The 18,359-nt window shown below is 46.1% G+C and overlaps 1 protein-coding gene across 1 annotated transcript in view; it reads left to right on the forward strand.

Moving 5' to 3' along the window:
- The window catches only part of LOC147115398 (scavenger receptor cysteine-rich domain-containing protein DMBT1-like), a 117,410-nt gene that overhangs the window by 70,680 nt on the left and 28,371 nt on the right, over positions 1-18,359 (forward strand). Inside the window, exons 5-7 of the mRNA XM_085989574.1 lie at positions 10,811-11,131; positions 16,117-16,431; positions 17,661-17,975. Of these exons, the coding sequence (XP_085845700.1) occupies positions 10,811-11,131; positions 16,117-16,431; positions 17,661-17,975 (951 nt within the window). The remainder of the gene's footprint in view (positions 1-10,810; positions 11,132-16,116; positions 16,432-17,660; positions 17,976-18,359) is intronic.

Here is an 18,359-nt window from a genome sequence, read left to right on the forward strand (position 1 = left end):
CCGATCTTTTCACTGTTTTCCAAGTGCTCTGCCATTACATCTTTTATAATGGACTCTAGCATTTTCCCCACTACCGATGCAGACTTACCGGTTTATAATGCCCTGTATTCTCTCTACCACGTTTTATAAATAGTGGGGTTACATTAGCTATCCTCCAATCCATGGGAACTGTGCCAGAGTCTATTGAATTTTGGAAGATGACCATCAATCCATCTACTATTTCTGGAGCCTCTTCCTTATGTACCCTAGGATGTAGATTATCAGGCTCTGGGGATTTATCGGCCTTCAATCCCGTCAATTTCCCTAACACCAATTCCCTACCAATACTCATTTCATTCAATTCCTCCCTCTCATTACACCCTATGGCCTAGAAATTCAGTTGCGTTCGCCAGCCGTTAGCACCATAAGAGGGGTAGATTTCGAGCGCTAGGCACTTAGCGCCCGGGCGCAGGCCGATCTGCGCCTACGCCCAACTTCAGTTGACATTTAGCGCCGGCGCAAAGTGTTTGCGCCTGCTCAGCTGCGCGCGCAGCTTATGACGTCATTTCGTCGTGCAACGCTGTTTGTGCGCCCCAAACCGGAAATTCAGTGGCGCCCGCCCAATGTGGGCATGGCGCTGTTAAGGACTGTGAAGTGGAACGCAGCAGAGGCCCTGCGGGCCTCGGGGAGCGATAATTAAAGGGCACTTAGACTGAAATATAAAGGCCAGCCATTTTGCTGCAATGACTTTAGTGCTTTGGATTTCTGGACAGAGACCAAGGAACAGACCTTACTGATTTGGGACAACATAGGAGAGGTATTTTTGGCTTCTGGCCAGAGCTTGGAAATTTGACTCATTGTGATTTCACTGTTTGCAAGTTCATTATGGGGGCTGCATGGGGTTCCAACCCTCAGTTCCAGCATTATGTGCGAAGGGCTCGCAGATGCTGTGTGAGAGGGCCAGCCATGCCTAGACGCAGAGGGGCCATCAGGCGTCGGCAACGTAGGCCTTACCCACTCAGGGAATACCGGCAGCAGGTGTCCTATCTCACCATGACTGCTGCGCATTGCGTTAAGAAGCTACGCTTCAGAAGGGAGGTGGTTGCAGAGATCTGCCAGTTGCTTCACAGAGATCTGCGTACACAGCTGATGTGCAGGACGTCTCTGTCGGTGGAAGTGAAGGTCACGGTGGCTCTGAACTTATATGCAAGCGGCTCCTTCCAAGCCACTGCTGGGGACATAGCGAACATCTCCCAGTTCGCCGTGCATCACTGCATCCGGCAGGTCACCGATGCCCTTTTCGCAAGGAGACACCAATTCATCTCCTTCCCCATGACCCTAGAGAGGCAGGAGCAGTGTGCAGTCGGTTTTGCCAGGATCGCCAACTTCCCCATGGTGCAGGGCGCCATTGACCGCACGCATGTGGCTTTGCGGGCACCTATCGACAATGCCGAGGATTACCGCAACCGGAAGGGCTACCATTCCCTCAATGTACAGCTGGTGTGTGACCACAGGCAGTGCATCCTAGCTGTCAATGCCCGCTTTCCAGGAAGCAGCCACGATGCATTTATCCTGCGCCAGACTACTGTGGCTGACATATTCGATGCACAGCCTCCACCAAGGGGATGGCTTATTGGGGACAAGGGCTACCCTTTGTGTACATGGCTCATGACCCCGCTCCGCGCGCCCAGGACCCCTGCTGAGGAGGCATACAACGAAAGCCATCAAGCCACAAGGAACATCATAGAGCAAATGATTGGCATCCTCAAGCAACGGTTCCGCTGCCTGGATCGTTCCGGTGGATCTCTACAGTATTCGCCGGATAGAGTCTCCCAGTTCATTGTCGTTTGCTGCATGCTGCACAACCTGGCTATCCGCAGGACTCAGGTACTGCCACCTCACGTTGGACCACCACCTCAGGAGGACGAGCAGGAGGACCATGAGGAGGAGGAGGAGGAGGAGGAGTACCAGCCCAGGAGGGAGCCACAAGGTCCAAGGGCCGTCCGCCGGCGGCTTATTGAACGACACTTCTAGGCCCCCTGTCAGGGAATGGCTTGTGGCAATGAACGCACCTGAATGCAGCCGCTCCGCAAGCCCTTAGCCGGTTAACGCAACAACCACTTGAAACACGACACCTGGACAAGCTGAATAAATAAAAAGCTTTATTTAACAAACTCAGGGCCCTTCCCACATGAAACAGAAAAACAGACAAGACCCCAAAAAGCAGTCAAAAACATATCTCACTCCGAAAACCTGGGGAGGAATAACAAAACTTGTCCATCCAATTGGCCTTCATCCTTGGCCTAACCAAGACAAACCCCCCCATACAGAACACAAACACCCCCATATAAAAAAACAGTTGCCTTCATCTTCGGCCTTACCAAAATAAGCCCCCCCCGTACAGAACACAAACACCCCTATATAAAAAAACAGTTGGCAACACACTCTACTTGGTGTGCCGAGAGGGCGAGTCCTTGTGCAGGCTTCTCCGGCCCCTGCCCGACCTGTTGCTCCGCCTCAACCTGGGCCCTGTGGGTGTTGCAAGGCTGGGGGAAGGCTCCTGAGGGGCACAATGCGTGATGGCAGATGCCCTTGGGGGTCGGCCTAGACGAGGTCCGGTGCTGGAGGGGCCGGCTGCTGACTGCTGCAGCTGTGGCTGGGCAGCATCAGTCTCTGCAGCAGCTCGTCGCAGCTTGGCTGGGGGAGTGGCAGTGGCGGCTGCAGCAATGGGGGCAAGCTGGCTGATGCCAGGCGCTCGCTGGTCGCCAGAGACACTGGCACTCAGCCGGGCTGGCACTGCAACAAGCGCAGCAATCTGGTGAAGGCCAGACCACTGTGCTGCAGCAGGGCGGCGGGTGCCCTGGCGATGCCTCCGTGACACAGCGAATGTGGCAGATGTGAGTGCCCGAACTGCCCTGGTCTGTGCCCGCATCAGACCAGTCAGTGTCTGCACGGCACCACTCAGGAACTCTCGACTCGCGTCCTGTGCTGCCGCGAGTTGGTCGACACCCCTGGCCTCTGAGTCCCCGAAATCGGCCACACTATGAGCCAGGGACGCAATGGCCTGAGGCAACTGTCCCACAACCCCCATGAACTCGGTGTAGCGCCGCTCCGAGTCCACGGACATTTCATCAAGGAGGCGCACCTCCTGGGCGAGGACCGTCTCCGGACTGGAGGCCGGACTCTCCCTCTGGGGAGAAGGCCGCCGAGCTGCCCGACCCTTCCCGCGTGCCTGGGCGCCACTGGGCCCAGCAACTGCCCTCCCCTGCAACACTTCCCCCCTCTGGGGAGAAGGCCGCCGTGCTGCCCGACCCTTCCCGTGTGCCTGGACGCCACTGGGCCCAACAACTGCCCTCCCCTGCAACACTTCCCCCCTCTGGGGAGAAGGCCGCCGTGCTGCCCGACCCTTCCCGCGTGCCAGGACGCCACTGGGCCCAGGAGCTACACCCCCCTGCAACACTTCCCCCTGGCTCTCCTCCAGGCAAGGCGTCTCCCCTCCATTGCCATCCCCTGGCGCGGATGAGGGTTCCCCCGATGTGCCGCCTTCCTCTTGGTCCTCGTCGTCCTCCTCTTCCGAGGGACTGGCACTCTCAGCTTCAGGGACCTCCTCCTCACCAGCTGAAAGCAGGAAGGCACAAGAGTAGCTTTAGAGTGAGGACAGGGCGTCAGCGAGGGAGGCATGAGTGGTGGCATTATGCGCATTCGTGGGACAGTGGCAAAGGATGTAGATCTGAAGCGCAAGGGGAACGAGAGAGGTGCAAACGGTCATGTCCTTACCATTGGGGCCCAGCACAGGGTCGGCATCTCCAATAGCTACGGGGCCAACCACCCGGGCACGCATGAGTCGAGCCACGCGCTCCTCCAAGTCACTGAGCTCCTGGAACTGGACACGGCCTCCCCTGGTGACAGTCCGGCTCTTCAGATTCTGCGCCAGCTTGGCCTGCAAGAGAAAGGACGGCCTCTAAGTACAGTGTGGTGCCCTGTTGTTGTGTGCACTGCCTCCCATGGTCGAATAGCTTGGCCAGTGTGGTGCCCTGTTGTTGTGTGCACTGCCTCCCATGGTCGAATAGCTTGGCCAGTGTGGTGCCCTGTTGTTGTGTGCACTGCCTCCCATGGTCGAATGGCTTGGCCAGTGTGTAAAGTGCAGAAAGTGCTATTGATGATCATGCCAGTGCCATAGCTGCGGGAGGAGGGCTGGCCATTAGGCCTTTGAGGTCCGTTTGCCCATAATGTGAGGTGCACATGCAAGGATGAGGAGGACACTGGAAAGGGTACTCACCCTGACCAACCGAGTGAGGTCGTTGTACTTCTTGCGGCATTGGTCACCAGTCCTGGGGACATCGCTGTTGGCTGAGACCCTCTGGGCGATTTCCCTCCAGGCTCTCCTGTACCGCCTCCTGGGAGCCTTCTTGCCACTGTCCGGGCACAAGATCTCTCTTTTCTTTTCCAAACCCCTAAGCAGCACCCTCAAAGCATGCTCTGAGAAGCGCTGCGCTCGTTCACGGGTCTTCTGCATGGCTTCAGGCGCTATTTGGGTCCACCAGCAGTGTTCAGGCCTAGCTGCAGGGCTCCACTATCCAGGGCGTGGCAGCAGACAAAGTCGACCCTTCCCCCTTTAAGAGCTGGCCGGCGTCAGGGTGTCTGCTGTCAATCAAAACATGACCGCACCTGCGCTGCGTCCGGCCTCAGCGTCATCAGTCTGCACCGCCGGCTTAGCGCCTAAAGATAGGAGTGCAACGCCAGTTTCAGCGCTCGCCCAAACTCCTTGGCCAAAGCTACTGAATATCGGCGAAGTGGCCTCCACTTTCCGGCGGGCGCTAAATTTAGCGCCCGCCCGACTTTACCGCCCCAAAAGTGGCTATACTGAATTTCTAGGCCTATGTTCCCCGACATCTCTGGGAGGTTATTTGTGTCCTCCTTTGTGAAGACAGCACCAAAGTATGTATTTAATTGGTCTGCCATTTCTTTGTTCCCCATGATAAATTTCCCTGATTCTGAATGCAACGGACCTACGCTTGACTTCAGCAATCGTTTTCTCTTCACATATCTATAGAAGCTTTTACAGTCAGTTTTTATGTTCCCTGCAAGCTTACTCTCATTATCTAGTTTCCCCCTCGTAAGTGATCACTTGGTCCTCCTTTGCTCAATACTAAACTGTTCCCAATCCTCAGGTTTGCTGCTTTTTCTGGCCAAATTATACGTCCTCTCCTTGGATCTAATGCATTCCCTAATTTCCCTTGTTAGCCACGGTTGAGTCACCTTTTTGTTTTATTTTTATGGCAAACGGGGATGAACAAATTCTGTAGTTCATTCATGCGATCTTTAAATGCTTGCCATTTCCTATCCACCGTCAATCCTTGAAGTAACTTTCCCCAACCCATCCTAGCCAACTCGTGCCTCATACCATCGTAGTTTCCTTTATTTAAATTCAGGACCCTAGACTCTGAGTCAACTACTTCAATCTCCTTTTTAATGAAGAATTCTGACATATTATGATCGCTCCTCCCCAAGGGGCCTCACACAACAAGATTCCTAATTAATCCTTTCTCATTACATAATACCCAGTCTAAGATGGCCTGATCTCTAGTTGGTTCCTCGGCATATTGATCCAGGAAACCATCCCGTATACACTCTCGGAATTCCTCCTCCACACTACTGTTACTAATTTGGTTAGCCCAATCTATATGAAGATTAAAGTCACCCATGATAACTGCTGTGTTCTTATTGCACGCATCTCTAATTTCCCATTTAATGCCATCCCCAACCTCAGCATTAGAGTTTGGGGGTCTGTATACAGCTCCAACTAACGTTTTCTGCCCCTTCGTTTTTCACAGCTCTGCCCATACAGATTCCACAACATCAGGGCTAATATCCTTTCTTACTATTGTGTTAATCTCCGCTTTAACCAGCAATGCTACCCCACCTCCTTTTCCTTTTTTCCTGTCCTTCTTCAATATTGAATACCCCTGGATGTTGAATTCCCAGACTTGGTCATCCTGTAGCCATGTCTCCGTAATCCCAATTATATCATATCCGTTTACATCTATTTGTGCAGCTAATTCATCCACCTTATAACGAATGCTCCTCGCATTAAGACACAACACCTTCAGGCTTGATTTTTTAAAGCTCTTAATCCTTTTAGAATTATTATTTACTGTGGCCATGTTTGATTTACACCCATGATTTCTCTGCATTCAACATTTGCTTCTCTCCTTCCTGTCTTTTGTTTCTGTCCTTTTTTCCCTTTCCTCTTTCTCCCTGTACAGGTTCCCAACCCCCTGCCATTTTAGATTTAACCCTCCCCAAAAGCAGTATCAAACACTCCCCCAGGACATCGGTTCCGGTCCCCCAGAAGTGGTTCCAATATCCCAGGAATTTGAATCCCTCCCCCTTGCACCTTTCATCTAGCCACGTATTCATCTGAAATATCCTTCTATTTCTATTTGACTAGCACGTGGCACTGGTAGCAATCCTGAGATTTTAGGACCTCATCCCGCTTTTTACCTATATCGTTGGTAACTATATGCACCACGACAACTGTTTGTTCACCCTCCCCCTCCAGAATGCCCTGCAGCCGCTCCGAGACATCCTTGACCCTTGCACCAGGGAGGCAACATACCATTCTGGAGTCTCGTTTGTGGCCGCAGAAACACCTATCTATTCCCCTTACAATAGAATCCCCTATCACTATAGCTGTCCCACTTTTTTTCCTACCGTCCTGTGCAGCAGGACCACCCATGGTGCCAGGAAGTTGGCTTCTGCTGCCTTCCCCCGATAAGCCATCCCATTGAACAATATCCAAAGTGGTATATCTGTTTGAAAGGGAGCTGGCCACAGGAGGCTCCTGCACTACCATCCTGCGCCTGCTACACTGCCTGGTGGTCACCCATTCGCTTCCTACCTGTGGAGCCTTTACCTGTGGTGTGACCAACTCCCTAAACGTGTTGTCCACAATGTGCTCAGCATCGCAAATGCTCCAGTATGTATCCATTCGCAGCTCCAGTGCCACAATGCGGTCTGTCAGTAGCTGCAGCTGGATACACTTCCTGCACACATGGTCATCAGGGACACAGGAAATGTCGCTGATTTCCCACATAGTGCAGGAAGAGCATGCCACGGGGCCAAGCTGTGCTGCCAGGAATTACCCTTTAATTAATTCAAATTGAATTAAATCAAATCTATACCACTAATTATACTACAGTTAAATGATATACACAAGGGCCCTTGTTTTCCAGCACTCCCCAATACACAACAGAGACCCTAGAAACTATAAACCACAAAAGTTAAGTTTGGAAAAAGCGAGAAAGAGGGAATACAGCACCAGCTGTTGGCCAGAGACTATGATTTTTTTCAATTCTTACTTGGGCGATGCACATCGCAGGCAAGGCCAGTATTTCTTGTCAAATCCCCACTTGCCCTTGCGAAAGTGGTGATGGACCTTTTGCTTCAACCGCTGCAGTCCATGTAGTGAAGGTGCTCCCACAGTGCTGTTATATAAGGAGATCCTAGATTTTGACCCAGCGATAATGAAGGAACGTCAATATATGTTCCAGTCGGATATAAAAATTAGGAGCAGGAGTAGGCCATTCGGCCCATCGATCCTGCTCCGTAATTCATTAAGATCATGACTGATCTTCGACCTCAACTTCACTTTCCCGCCCGATTTCCATACCCCTTGATTCCTCCAGAGTCCCAAAATAGGTATACCTCAAACTTGAGCATCCACAGCCCTTTTGGGTAGAGAATTCCAAAGTTTCAATTTGGCGAGTGACCCACCAATTTTGTATCTGAAAGCACTTTGTTTGGTAATAATTGATTCTGACATTGTATCGGATTGCTGTTAATGTTGGAATTTACGTTCTTTGAATTTGTTCCTGGCTGTGTGTCGCTGTGTCTGACTCTCTCTCTCTCTCTGTTAACATCTTTCTGAACCCGCAATTTAAAAATACGGGAATATTCTAATGATTAATATCAACACAACTGATAATTAGAGTTTTTCTGTGTTCTCTCAAAATTCAACAACCTTGTTTTATTTATTAAATTAATTGAAATGAGGATCATTCTTTGTTTTTGTATATTTCTCTTTGTGCCTAAGGCGCGCCCTTACCACCACCCCCCGCCCCCACAATTCCCCTCCATGAGTTTGAAATCTGTTAAGAATTCGACAATGTTCGTTTTCTAATTATTAGCAAAATGTCACTGATAATCAAGTTATAACTAGAAGCTCCAGGTCTGCTTTCACAATCCAATTAATAAAATCTGTAATTTGGACGAAAAGTGATTCTAATGCTGACTTTCTTTCTGCGACTTCCACTCCATCTGGATAGAATTTTTATCTTAGGCAGGGACGAGAATTTATTCTAATGGTTGGCTGCCCCAACACACATCTTTTTGTCTTTACTGCCGAGGCATCAACTGAACCTAGCTTTACCACAGAGAACAACTGGCTATGGAGGATTGCAGACCCATAAAAGTTCCTGTCGGATTTTCATTCCATTAATTTAAATGGATGCGAAAGACCTCTGTCTGTGCCTACCTAATGTCCCTCTGCAAACTGAGGCAATGTCTTGCATCTAGGCTATTAAGACAAATCTTCAGGCTTCGTTTTTCCCAAGCCTAATAACATTTCTGAAGTTTATGAAAAACGCAACAGATTTGTAATCAGAACTCTCTATTTTAGCTGATTTTTTCTCCCCCGCTCTCACATGCACGTAAGAAGCTTCTCTTTTTTTTCCAAATATAATCGCCCATAAGGGCCCCGCAAGTTCTGGGTATTTGTGCACGAATCTTATTAACAGATCATAGCCATCCCCGGGAAATTGACATCTGCAGGCTGAGAGTTGTTTTTATTCATTTGGACGTCGCTGGCAAGGCCAGCATTTATTGCCCAACCCTAGTGGTCCTTGAGAAGATGGTGTTGAGCCGCTGCCTTGACAACTGAGTGGTTTGCTAGGCCGTTTCAGAGGGGCAGTTAATAATCAACCTCATTGCCGTGGGTCTGGAGTCACATATAGGCCAGACCGGGTAAGGACGGCAGATTTTCTTCCATAAAGGACATTAGTGAACCAGATGGGTTTTTACAACAATTAGCTCCTTTAAAGCATTTCAATTATTTGTCAAAAAATTAAATTTTGCTTTTCAATGTTTAATTTAATTGTGTTTTAATTAATTTTAAGTATGTATTTTTTTTATTTGGTATGTAAATGTGTTTCTATGTGATCCCCATTCAAGCTTATGCGGATTCCGCACATACAGTGATGGGTGGGGAAATGATAATACATCACCCGCTATTGGCCAGAGACTGATTTTTTCAATTCTTACTTGGGCGATGCACGTCACTGGCAAGGACATCATTTATTTCCCATTCCCTACTTGCCCTTGTGAAAGTGGTGATGGACCTTTTGCTTCAACTGCTGTAGTCCATGTAGTGAAGGTATTCCTAGAGTGCTGTTAGATAAGGAGATCCTAGATTTTGACACAGCGTGAAGGAACGTCAGTACATGTTCAAGTTGGATGGCATGTGCCTTGGATTGCTTTTGATGATGTACCTGCTAGATCATGGAGGTCGTGTATTTAACCAGTGCTGCCGAAGAATCCTTGGCAACATTGCGACAGGCCGTAGGATATATTGGGAAATGGATTAGCGATGTGAACATTTGAATTGCAAATGGAAAATGTTGGCAAAAATATAAGAACAGGAAGTAATGTTGGTGAATATAAAGTGCTCCACCTACTTAAGATATGAAATGTAATATATCAATAGATGGTGCCTCAGATCAAGTGAGCACATGCCTTTAAAAAAGCACAAAAGAATTGTCCCTTCAAGATAAGGCATGTAACATGGTTTCCTGGAGCTGCAAAATTTCAATACTACTTCAGTAAGAACTTTGGGTATCAATGATGGGATTTCTTACCGTGCCAACTGAGATAGGGTTTCTATTCTACAATCTTAGATTCCTGCTCACAGAGAAGCAAACCATTCTGCCCATCAAGCCAGCCCCGGTGTACATTAGCCATCTCGACTAATCTCTCTCTTCCAGATTACCAGCGTTAACATAATACAAGTCCTAAAATTCCAGAATGGTAATTCTGATTAAATGTAGAATGTGGATTTCAGAAATGTCTGTCATGTTGCCCATACATTATACGCCACGTGTGGCTTAACCAACCCTGGCTTTGTTTAATATTAGAAATCACACAACACCAGGTTATAGTCCAACAGCTTTATTTGAAATCACAAGCTTTCGGAGCGCTGCTCCTTCTTCAGTGCATTTCTCCACTTCACCTGAAGAAGGAGCAGCGCTCCGAAAGCTTGTGATTTCAAATAAAGCTGTTGGACTATAACCTGGTGTTGTGTGATTTCTTACATTTGTCCACCCCAGTCCAACTCCGGCATCTCCACACCTTGTTTAATATTCTATGCTCTATGTTTAAAGCCAAGGATTTTGTCTCCATTGTTGTGACTTTGTCCACGTGTGCTGCCCCTGTGCTCCTCCAGTCCAATTCAAATCTCATAATTGAAGGCATGTTTCACTTCCGTATTCTCACTTCCAAAATGTATTTCTCACTTCCTGTACTGTATTTATAGTGCTAATTGCCTGGGCTGTATATGCGATGTTTATATTGATCACTGTCTGGGATTTAAACGCTATCTTTGTAGAGCTAACTGCTTGTTCTGCGTACGTAATGGTTGTACATTTGCTGCATTTGCAGCAGGATTGACATGAGATAATCAGTGCAGATCACTTTCAACTGCCGACCGGTGTCTCCTGTTTAAATCGGTGTAATATTTTTAAGGTGACTAATCCAAAACTGCTTTTTTTTATATCAGTTGAGGCAAAAGTGATGCTGGTAGGTGGAGGCAGCCCGTGTGCTGGGAGAGTTGAGGGTGTTTCCTTCAATCAGGACAGACGCATTATATGCGGTCGAATGTGGGATATGAACGACGCTCGCGCTTATTGTAAATACCTGGGCTGTGGCGACGCTTTATCTGCATCAGGTAATTCCCAGTTTGGGGCTGGACACTGGCCTGCGTTTCAGTATGAAATTCGCTGCAACGGCACCGAGGATGACCCCTGGAAATGTGGGATGGAACCGTTGGCTCACAATAACTGCTCTAGCAAAGAGGAAGCAGCTGGTGTCGTTTGTTCAGGTAATTTATTTGTTTGTAATGTCTTAGACAATGCCTGAAGATGACGTCTCTCCATTCCACAGCACACAAAAAAATGGGCAAGGATGAGCCGTTATAAAATATTGAAATCACTTTGAAGGCTGAAAGCTTCCAAGGCATAATGTAAGGCCGGATAATAATTTATAGATTTATAAATTATGCATTTACTTATTCATGATATGTGGAGAGACTCCACAAGCTGTGATTGTACTCCGTAGAGCAGAGATGGTTAGGAGAAGATTTAATAGAGATGTTGAAAATCAAGGAGAAACTGTCTCCACTTGCAGACGGGCCAGTAAACAGAACGCACAGATTTCAGGTAATTGACAGAAGAGCCAGAGGGGAGATGGGGAGATTTTTTAAATTTACACAGCGAGTTGTTTTGATCTGAAATGCGCTGTCTGAAAAGGTGGCGGAAGCAGAATCAGCAGGAAATTTGAAAAGAAAATTGGATAAATAATTAAAGGAAGAAAATTGCAAGGCTATACCTAAAGAGCAGGGGTGTGGGACTAATTTTATAACTCTTTCAAAGAGCCGGCACCAAAGTGATAGGCCCAATGACCTGCTTCTGTCCTGTAAGATTCTATTGTTCCACATAAACAAAATAACTAGTCCCTTGTACAAGTTGATGTCGTTTTAGCAGGAATACAAACTATGCTGATGGCGGATCCGACATTCTCTGCTTGAGAATCACGCGATTTTTGTAACTGCCGATTTTGAGAAATTGTATTATATTTGTGAAGTTCAGATCAGCACACGCTGTAACAAACAATTTTTTCACGCTTCTGAATTATAAACATGACTCCTAGATATTGTGAGATGTGCGAGATTCCAGCGCTAGTTTGGTTATAAATGGAGGATCTAAAAGCGACATGAAGCCCGTTACACGGAGCTGATTGTTGAGGTGCCTGGACGCAGTGTTATAGAGAAAAGTCCGCACACGGACTTGTGGGATTGGCGATGTCAGCCCAAAGTTGACAATAATGTTGAAGACTAATGGTTTTGGAGAACAGATAATCTTGGCCATAGCAACAATTTAGTTTCGTGACTTGATGAACAGCACTGCGAAGATACAGATATTGTATTGGTACCCAATTACAGAAAACAGAGATTACAAAGATGGTGGTATGTTGATACGTCTGTTGTAACAGACAATAGCTGTGCTATCTGAATCTACACCAAATACTTTGCGCCGAGTTGTCACCCTTATCGTATTTTTAACCTTGAGGTTCTTTGCCTTGTTATTTTTTAGTAGATCATTATTTTGAAAAGTTATTACACAATGTATGGCCTGTCATTAAGTTTAGGCCGGTACTGAAGCACCAAATGGGCACATGGAATAGACGTTCTGGTTATCTATGATAATAAATTGTTATAACGTGTTATTGTAAGAATGCAAGAACTACAGACTGGTGATAATGGGGGGCTTCTATTATTCTATTTCAGACTGGGGTAGTAACAGTATAAATCGAAAAGAGGGACAGAAATCTTGAAAGGTGTACAAGACAACTTTATTCATCAGCGTGTTCCCAACCCAACAAGGCAGGAAGCAGTGCTGGATCTAGTTCTGGGGAAAGAAGGTGGGCAAGTAGAGCATGTTTCAGTGGGAGAGCATTTTGGGAATAGTGATCATATTTATCATCAGGTTTAGAATATATAAGGAAAATAATAAGGTACAATCAAGCATAATATATTTAACTGGAGGAAGGCTAACTTCAGTGAGTTGAATAGGGATCTGACGCAGGTGGATTGAAGTCAAAAATTGTTAGGGAAAACAGTAAGTTAACAATGGGAGGCCTTCAAAGGTGAGATGGGCACAGAGTAGACACATTCACATGAGGCCGAAGGAAGGGAATCCTAAGTTACAGCTCCCTGGATGATTTAAGATATATAGGTTAAATGAGACAGAAAAAGCAAGCCTATCACAATTTTGAGGTTCTGAATACATTACAGAACCAAGATGAATATATCAAGTTCAGAGGAGATCTAAATGAGGGGATAAGGATACAGAGAGAGAATGAGAAGAGGAGAGCGGCTAACAACAAAGGAAAACCAAAGGTCTTTAATAAAGACATAAATAGTCAAAGGGCTGTCAAAGGATGACCGATCAGTAACCAGAAAGGAGATCTTCTTGTGGCAGAAAAGGGCATGGCTGAGGCATTACATTAAAATTTGCATCGGTCTTCACTAGAGAAGAGGATACTGCCAACGTAGCATTAAAGGAGGAGGCAGTAGCGATATTGGATATTTTAAAAATAGATAAAGAAGATGGACTAAAGAGCTTGGCAGTCCTCAAATTAATAAGTTCACCCGGTTCGCAGGGAATGCATCCTATGTTACTGAAGGAAGTAAGGGGGGAAATTGCGGAGCCTCTGGCCACATTCTTCCAATCCACATTGGATATGGGTGTGGTCAGAGGACTGGAGGATTGCAAATGTTACACCGCAGTTCAGAAAATGGAAGAGGGATAAATCCAGTAACTATATGCCAGCCAGCCTAATATCAGTGATAGGGAAACTTTCAGAAACAATATTTCAGAACAAAATTTCTCGGGATTTGAAAAATGATGGGCTAATAACTGAAAGTCAGCACGGATTTGTTAAATGCAAATCGTGCTTGATTAACTTGGTGAAGTTCTTTGATGAAATAACGGAGAGGGTTGATGAGGGTACTGCGGTTGATGTTGTGTTTATGTACTTTCAAAAAGCGTTTGACAAAGTACCAGAAGATAGATCTGTTATAAAAATTAAAGCACATGGGATTAAAGGGACAGTAGCAGCATGGATACAAACTCGACTAAAAGACAGAAAACAGTAAATAGTGGTTAATGTTTGTATTCGAGACTGGAGGGAGGTATGCAGTGATGTTCCCCCGGGGTTGCTAATAGGACAACTGCTCATTTTGATATATATAAATGACCTGGACCTGGGTATACAGCGCATAACTTCAAGTTTTTCAGATGAGAGGAGATTCGGAAATGTAGTAAACAAGGAAGAGGACAGTAACAGACTTCAGGAGGACATAGACAGACTGGTGGAATGGGCAGACACACGACGGATTAAATTAAAGCAGAGACGTGTGAAGTGACACATTTTCGTCGGAAGAATGAGGAGAGGCAATATGAACTAAAATGCTACAATTTTATGGATTTTCTGGAGCAGAGCAGACTTGGGTTGTATGTACACAAAGCATTGAAGGTGGCAGGGCAAGTTGAGAGGGCTGTTAAAGAAGCATATGGGATTCTTGGCTTTAGTAATAGAGGCACATAGTACAAAAACAAGGAGGTTATGCGAAATCATTATAAAACAATGGTTAGGCTTCAGCTGGATATGCTGGCCTTCATTACAAGAGGATTTGAGTACAGGAGTAAAGAAGTCTTACTCCAATTATATAGGGCCTTGGTGAGACCACACCTGGAGTACTGTGTACAATGTTGGTCTCCTTACCTAAGGAAGAATATACTTGCCATAGAGGGGGTGCAACGAAGTTTCACGAGATTGATTCCTGGGATGGCAGGACTGTCGTGTGAGAAGAGATTGAGTAAACTAGGCCTATATTCTCTTGAATTCTGAAGAATGAGAGGGGATCTCATTGAAGCATACAAAATTATTACAGGGCTTGATAGGTTGGATGCGGGAAGGATCTTTCCCTTGTCTGGGGAATCTAGAACCAGGGGCCACAGCCTCAGGATAAAGAGTAGGCCATTCAGGACTGACATGAGAAGAAATTTCTTCACACAGAGGGTGGTGAATCTTTGAAATTCTCTATCCCAGAGGGCTGTGGATGCTCAGTCATTGGGTATGTTCAAAACAGAAGTCCATAGATTTCTGACTAGTAAGGGAATCAAGGGATATGGTGATAAGGCCAGTGAATGGAATTGAGGCAGAAGATCAGCCATGATCTCAATGAATAGCGGAGCAGGCTCGAAGGGCCGAATGGCCTACTCCTGCTCCTATTTCTTACGTTCTTATGTTCTTATAATCGATTCTGGGCACCACAAGGAAGGCCCTGAAGAGTGTGCAGAAGAGATTTACTAGAATGCTAATAGTGATGAGGAACATTTGTTATGTAGAGATTTTGATGAGGCTGGTGTTGTTCTCCTTGGAGCAGGGAAAATTAAGAGATTTGATAGAGGTGTACAAAATCATGTATAGTTTTGATAGAGTAAATAAGGAGAAACTGTTTCCAGTGGCAGAAGTGTCAGTAACCAGAGGACACCGATTTAATGTGAATGACAAAAGAACCAGAGGCGACATGAGGAAACATTTTATTCACACAGCAAATTGTTGTGATCTAGAATGCATTGATTGAAAGGATGGTAGAAGCAGGTTAAATAGTAACATTCAAAACGTAATTGAATAAATACTGTACGGGGAAACATTTACAGGGCTATGAGGTAAGAGCAAGAGAGTGGGAGTAATTGGATAGCTCTACCAAAGGACCGGCACAGGCACAATGAACAGAATGGCCTTATTCTGTGCTGTGTCACTATATAATGCTGTGCAAGATATTACAGTAACTCGCTAACGATTACAACCAGTTTATACTTGAATGGACAAGCTCTAATTTTTTTCCGGAGTGTTTAGTGGGTATCCACCTCGTTAGAAGTCAACTTCACGCCTTTGCATGTGTTTGAATGCCGAGTCCCATCGGTATAAGATATTACTAAGCGAAGCTTCTGGTGAAGCAGGGCAAGTGGGACAGTAAAGTTGTATTTTCCGCGTTCAACTGCGCACGCCTGGTCCCAGGAATGTCTGATTGACACATCAAACACGGTGAGCGCTGAGAGCCTCATCTTATTTCTTCCCGCAAAATCCTGGCCGATAAATTGTGCTTTTAAACCGTGAACTGTGGGTGTAAACACAAGGCAAATATTTCCGATTAACAACTTTTCTGACCCTGTTTTAAGCTGTTCCTTCAAGCAAATTTTCTTGAACTTATTTTACCATTGGTTTCAAAATAAACAGGCCACAGACAGCCGAGACTGGTTGGTGGACCGGACGCATGCTCGGGAAGATTGGAGGTACAGTATGGAAAGACCTGGGGCACTGTGTGTGATTCGCAATGGGATTCACAGGACGCCCGTGTGGTATGCGCATCATTGAAATGTGGGGACGTGATATCAATACCCGGAGGTGCTCACTTTGGAGAGGGCAGTGGTCCTATATGGCAGGACACCTTTGAATGTCAGGGTAACGAGTCCATTTTCTGGGACTGCTCCACTACTCCAAGAAATCAGCACAACTGCACGCACAGAAATGATGTCAGTGTAATTTGTTCAGGTAAGCATTTTAGCTGTGCGTGTGTGCGTGTATATCTGCATAAATATCTGTCTGTGTGAAACATCAATGTATGCATCGGCGCAATCTTCGTACACGTGGATACAGATTCAGATAGACACAGACCCACAGACAGCTTAAAATCTGTGCAATTTATATAATAATCGATACTATTTTTAATGTCTAAACCTCTGTCACTTATATGGAAAACATCGTTGCCGTTCAGTGTCAGCCCTACACTTCATCTGCCGTTATAACATCGGATGCTGGAAATAACGCGGTGATATTACATATCCTGTTCCTAACGAATTCCTTTATTGGCCGTTTTAATGGAGACTTTTGCAGTTTAAAGTAAACAGAGGAATGTGATCCCAATGCACCGAGAGTCAATACAATAACATCATAATGTTTTGAAGAAGGGTTTCAACCCGAAACGTCAACTCAAATTTCTCTGCACGGATGTTGCCTGACCTGCTGAGTTTTTCCAGCATTCTCTGTTGTTATTTTTAACATCATAATGTTCACCGAACCTCCAATTCCAGCAACATCTGGTCCATGACAACGGTTAAATTAAAACCCCTCCGATTCTGAATGATGAATGTGTTCTAACCCGCCAAACGAGCATCAGAAAAATAAATTTCCTACACCACTCCCAACGCCCCCCCCACACCCCCAATTCACAGTTCATGCAACTTCCTTCCCTGTTGGAACTTCTGTAATGCGTTTCAAAAGAACAATCATCGCACCCTTACCCAGTATAATTCAGCCTGTTCCAGATCTTTAAACATATCGAAATCCTCCTAGTCTCGTATTCCCCTTTTCTCTGCGGTATTCAGGTCGATTAAAGCCAAATGCTTCCTGTTCACTTCTTCCAGATTTACTTCTGTTTTTCAGAATCTTCGTGTCATCCTCCACTATGGGGGCTCATCATTCTCCTTGGCTGTCAACAAGTGTCTAGCTGCTGCATTCCCCAGACTTTCCTTCCCTTTTTTCTGCGGCGCTGCAGTGCAGTGTTAATTCTTGCAGTGATGTCATGGATACCTTGAACATTTGTTTGTGTGGGTCACTGTGACTGTCACCCATTGCAGATTTTCTCACTCAATCCTAACCCAAATATAGAGCTTTTAATTTTTAAGCCGTGCTATCTGTGTACCAATAATAGGTTAAACGTGGGAAAGAATTTCCAATGGAATATAATTCCGTTTAATAATGTTTACTGTTTATGCACACAGGACAAAAAGGATCGCGATTAGTTGGTGGTGAGGACACCTGCTCAGGGAGAGTGGAAATATTATTTGGTGACACTTGGGGCACGGTCTGTGATACTTACTGGGATTTACAGGATGCGGCTGTGGTCTGCAATCAGCTCGGTTGTGGGCCCGCGATATCAACGCCAGGGGGAGCATTCTTTGGAGAGGGAAATGGTCCGATATGGAAGGATATCAACGAATGTACCGGCAATGAGATGCGTTTGAGAGATTGTCGTGTTGCAGCGTGGGGGCACCATCCGTGCACACACAGAAATGATGCCGGGGTCATCTGTGCCGGTCGGTGTTTCATTTATTGTCAAGTATCAATTATATTCATTAATAGTATTATTTATTGGTATGTTTTAATTCGGGACTACGTGCGATCCCACGTTATGTTTATATTGGGATGAAGAGAGAGATAGGCGGGGTGAGGGTGATTCCAGGGACCAGGATGCCAGGATTATTTATCCCTCTTCGATTTATCCTCATTGGGCAGGAGGAAATTAAAATGAATCGAATTTAACACTTCCAAGCAGGTGTGTGTTCCTCATTCTAAAACGAATGTGTACTCCTGATTCCCAAGCGGGTGCGTGTACGTCATTCACAGAGCAAGTGGGTGTACATCAGTCCCAAAGCGAATCTGTGTACTTCAGTACCAAGAGGTGTATATACATCAACGCA

This window comes from Somniosus microcephalus, chromosome 6 (genome assembly GCF_052327205.1).
Source record: "Somniosus microcephalus isolate GS21.2 chromosome 6, FLI_Smic_1.0, whole genome shotgun sequence".
Lineage (NCBI taxonomy): Eukaryota > Metazoa > Chordata > Chondrichthyes > Squaliformes > Somniosidae > Somniosus > Somniosus microcephalus.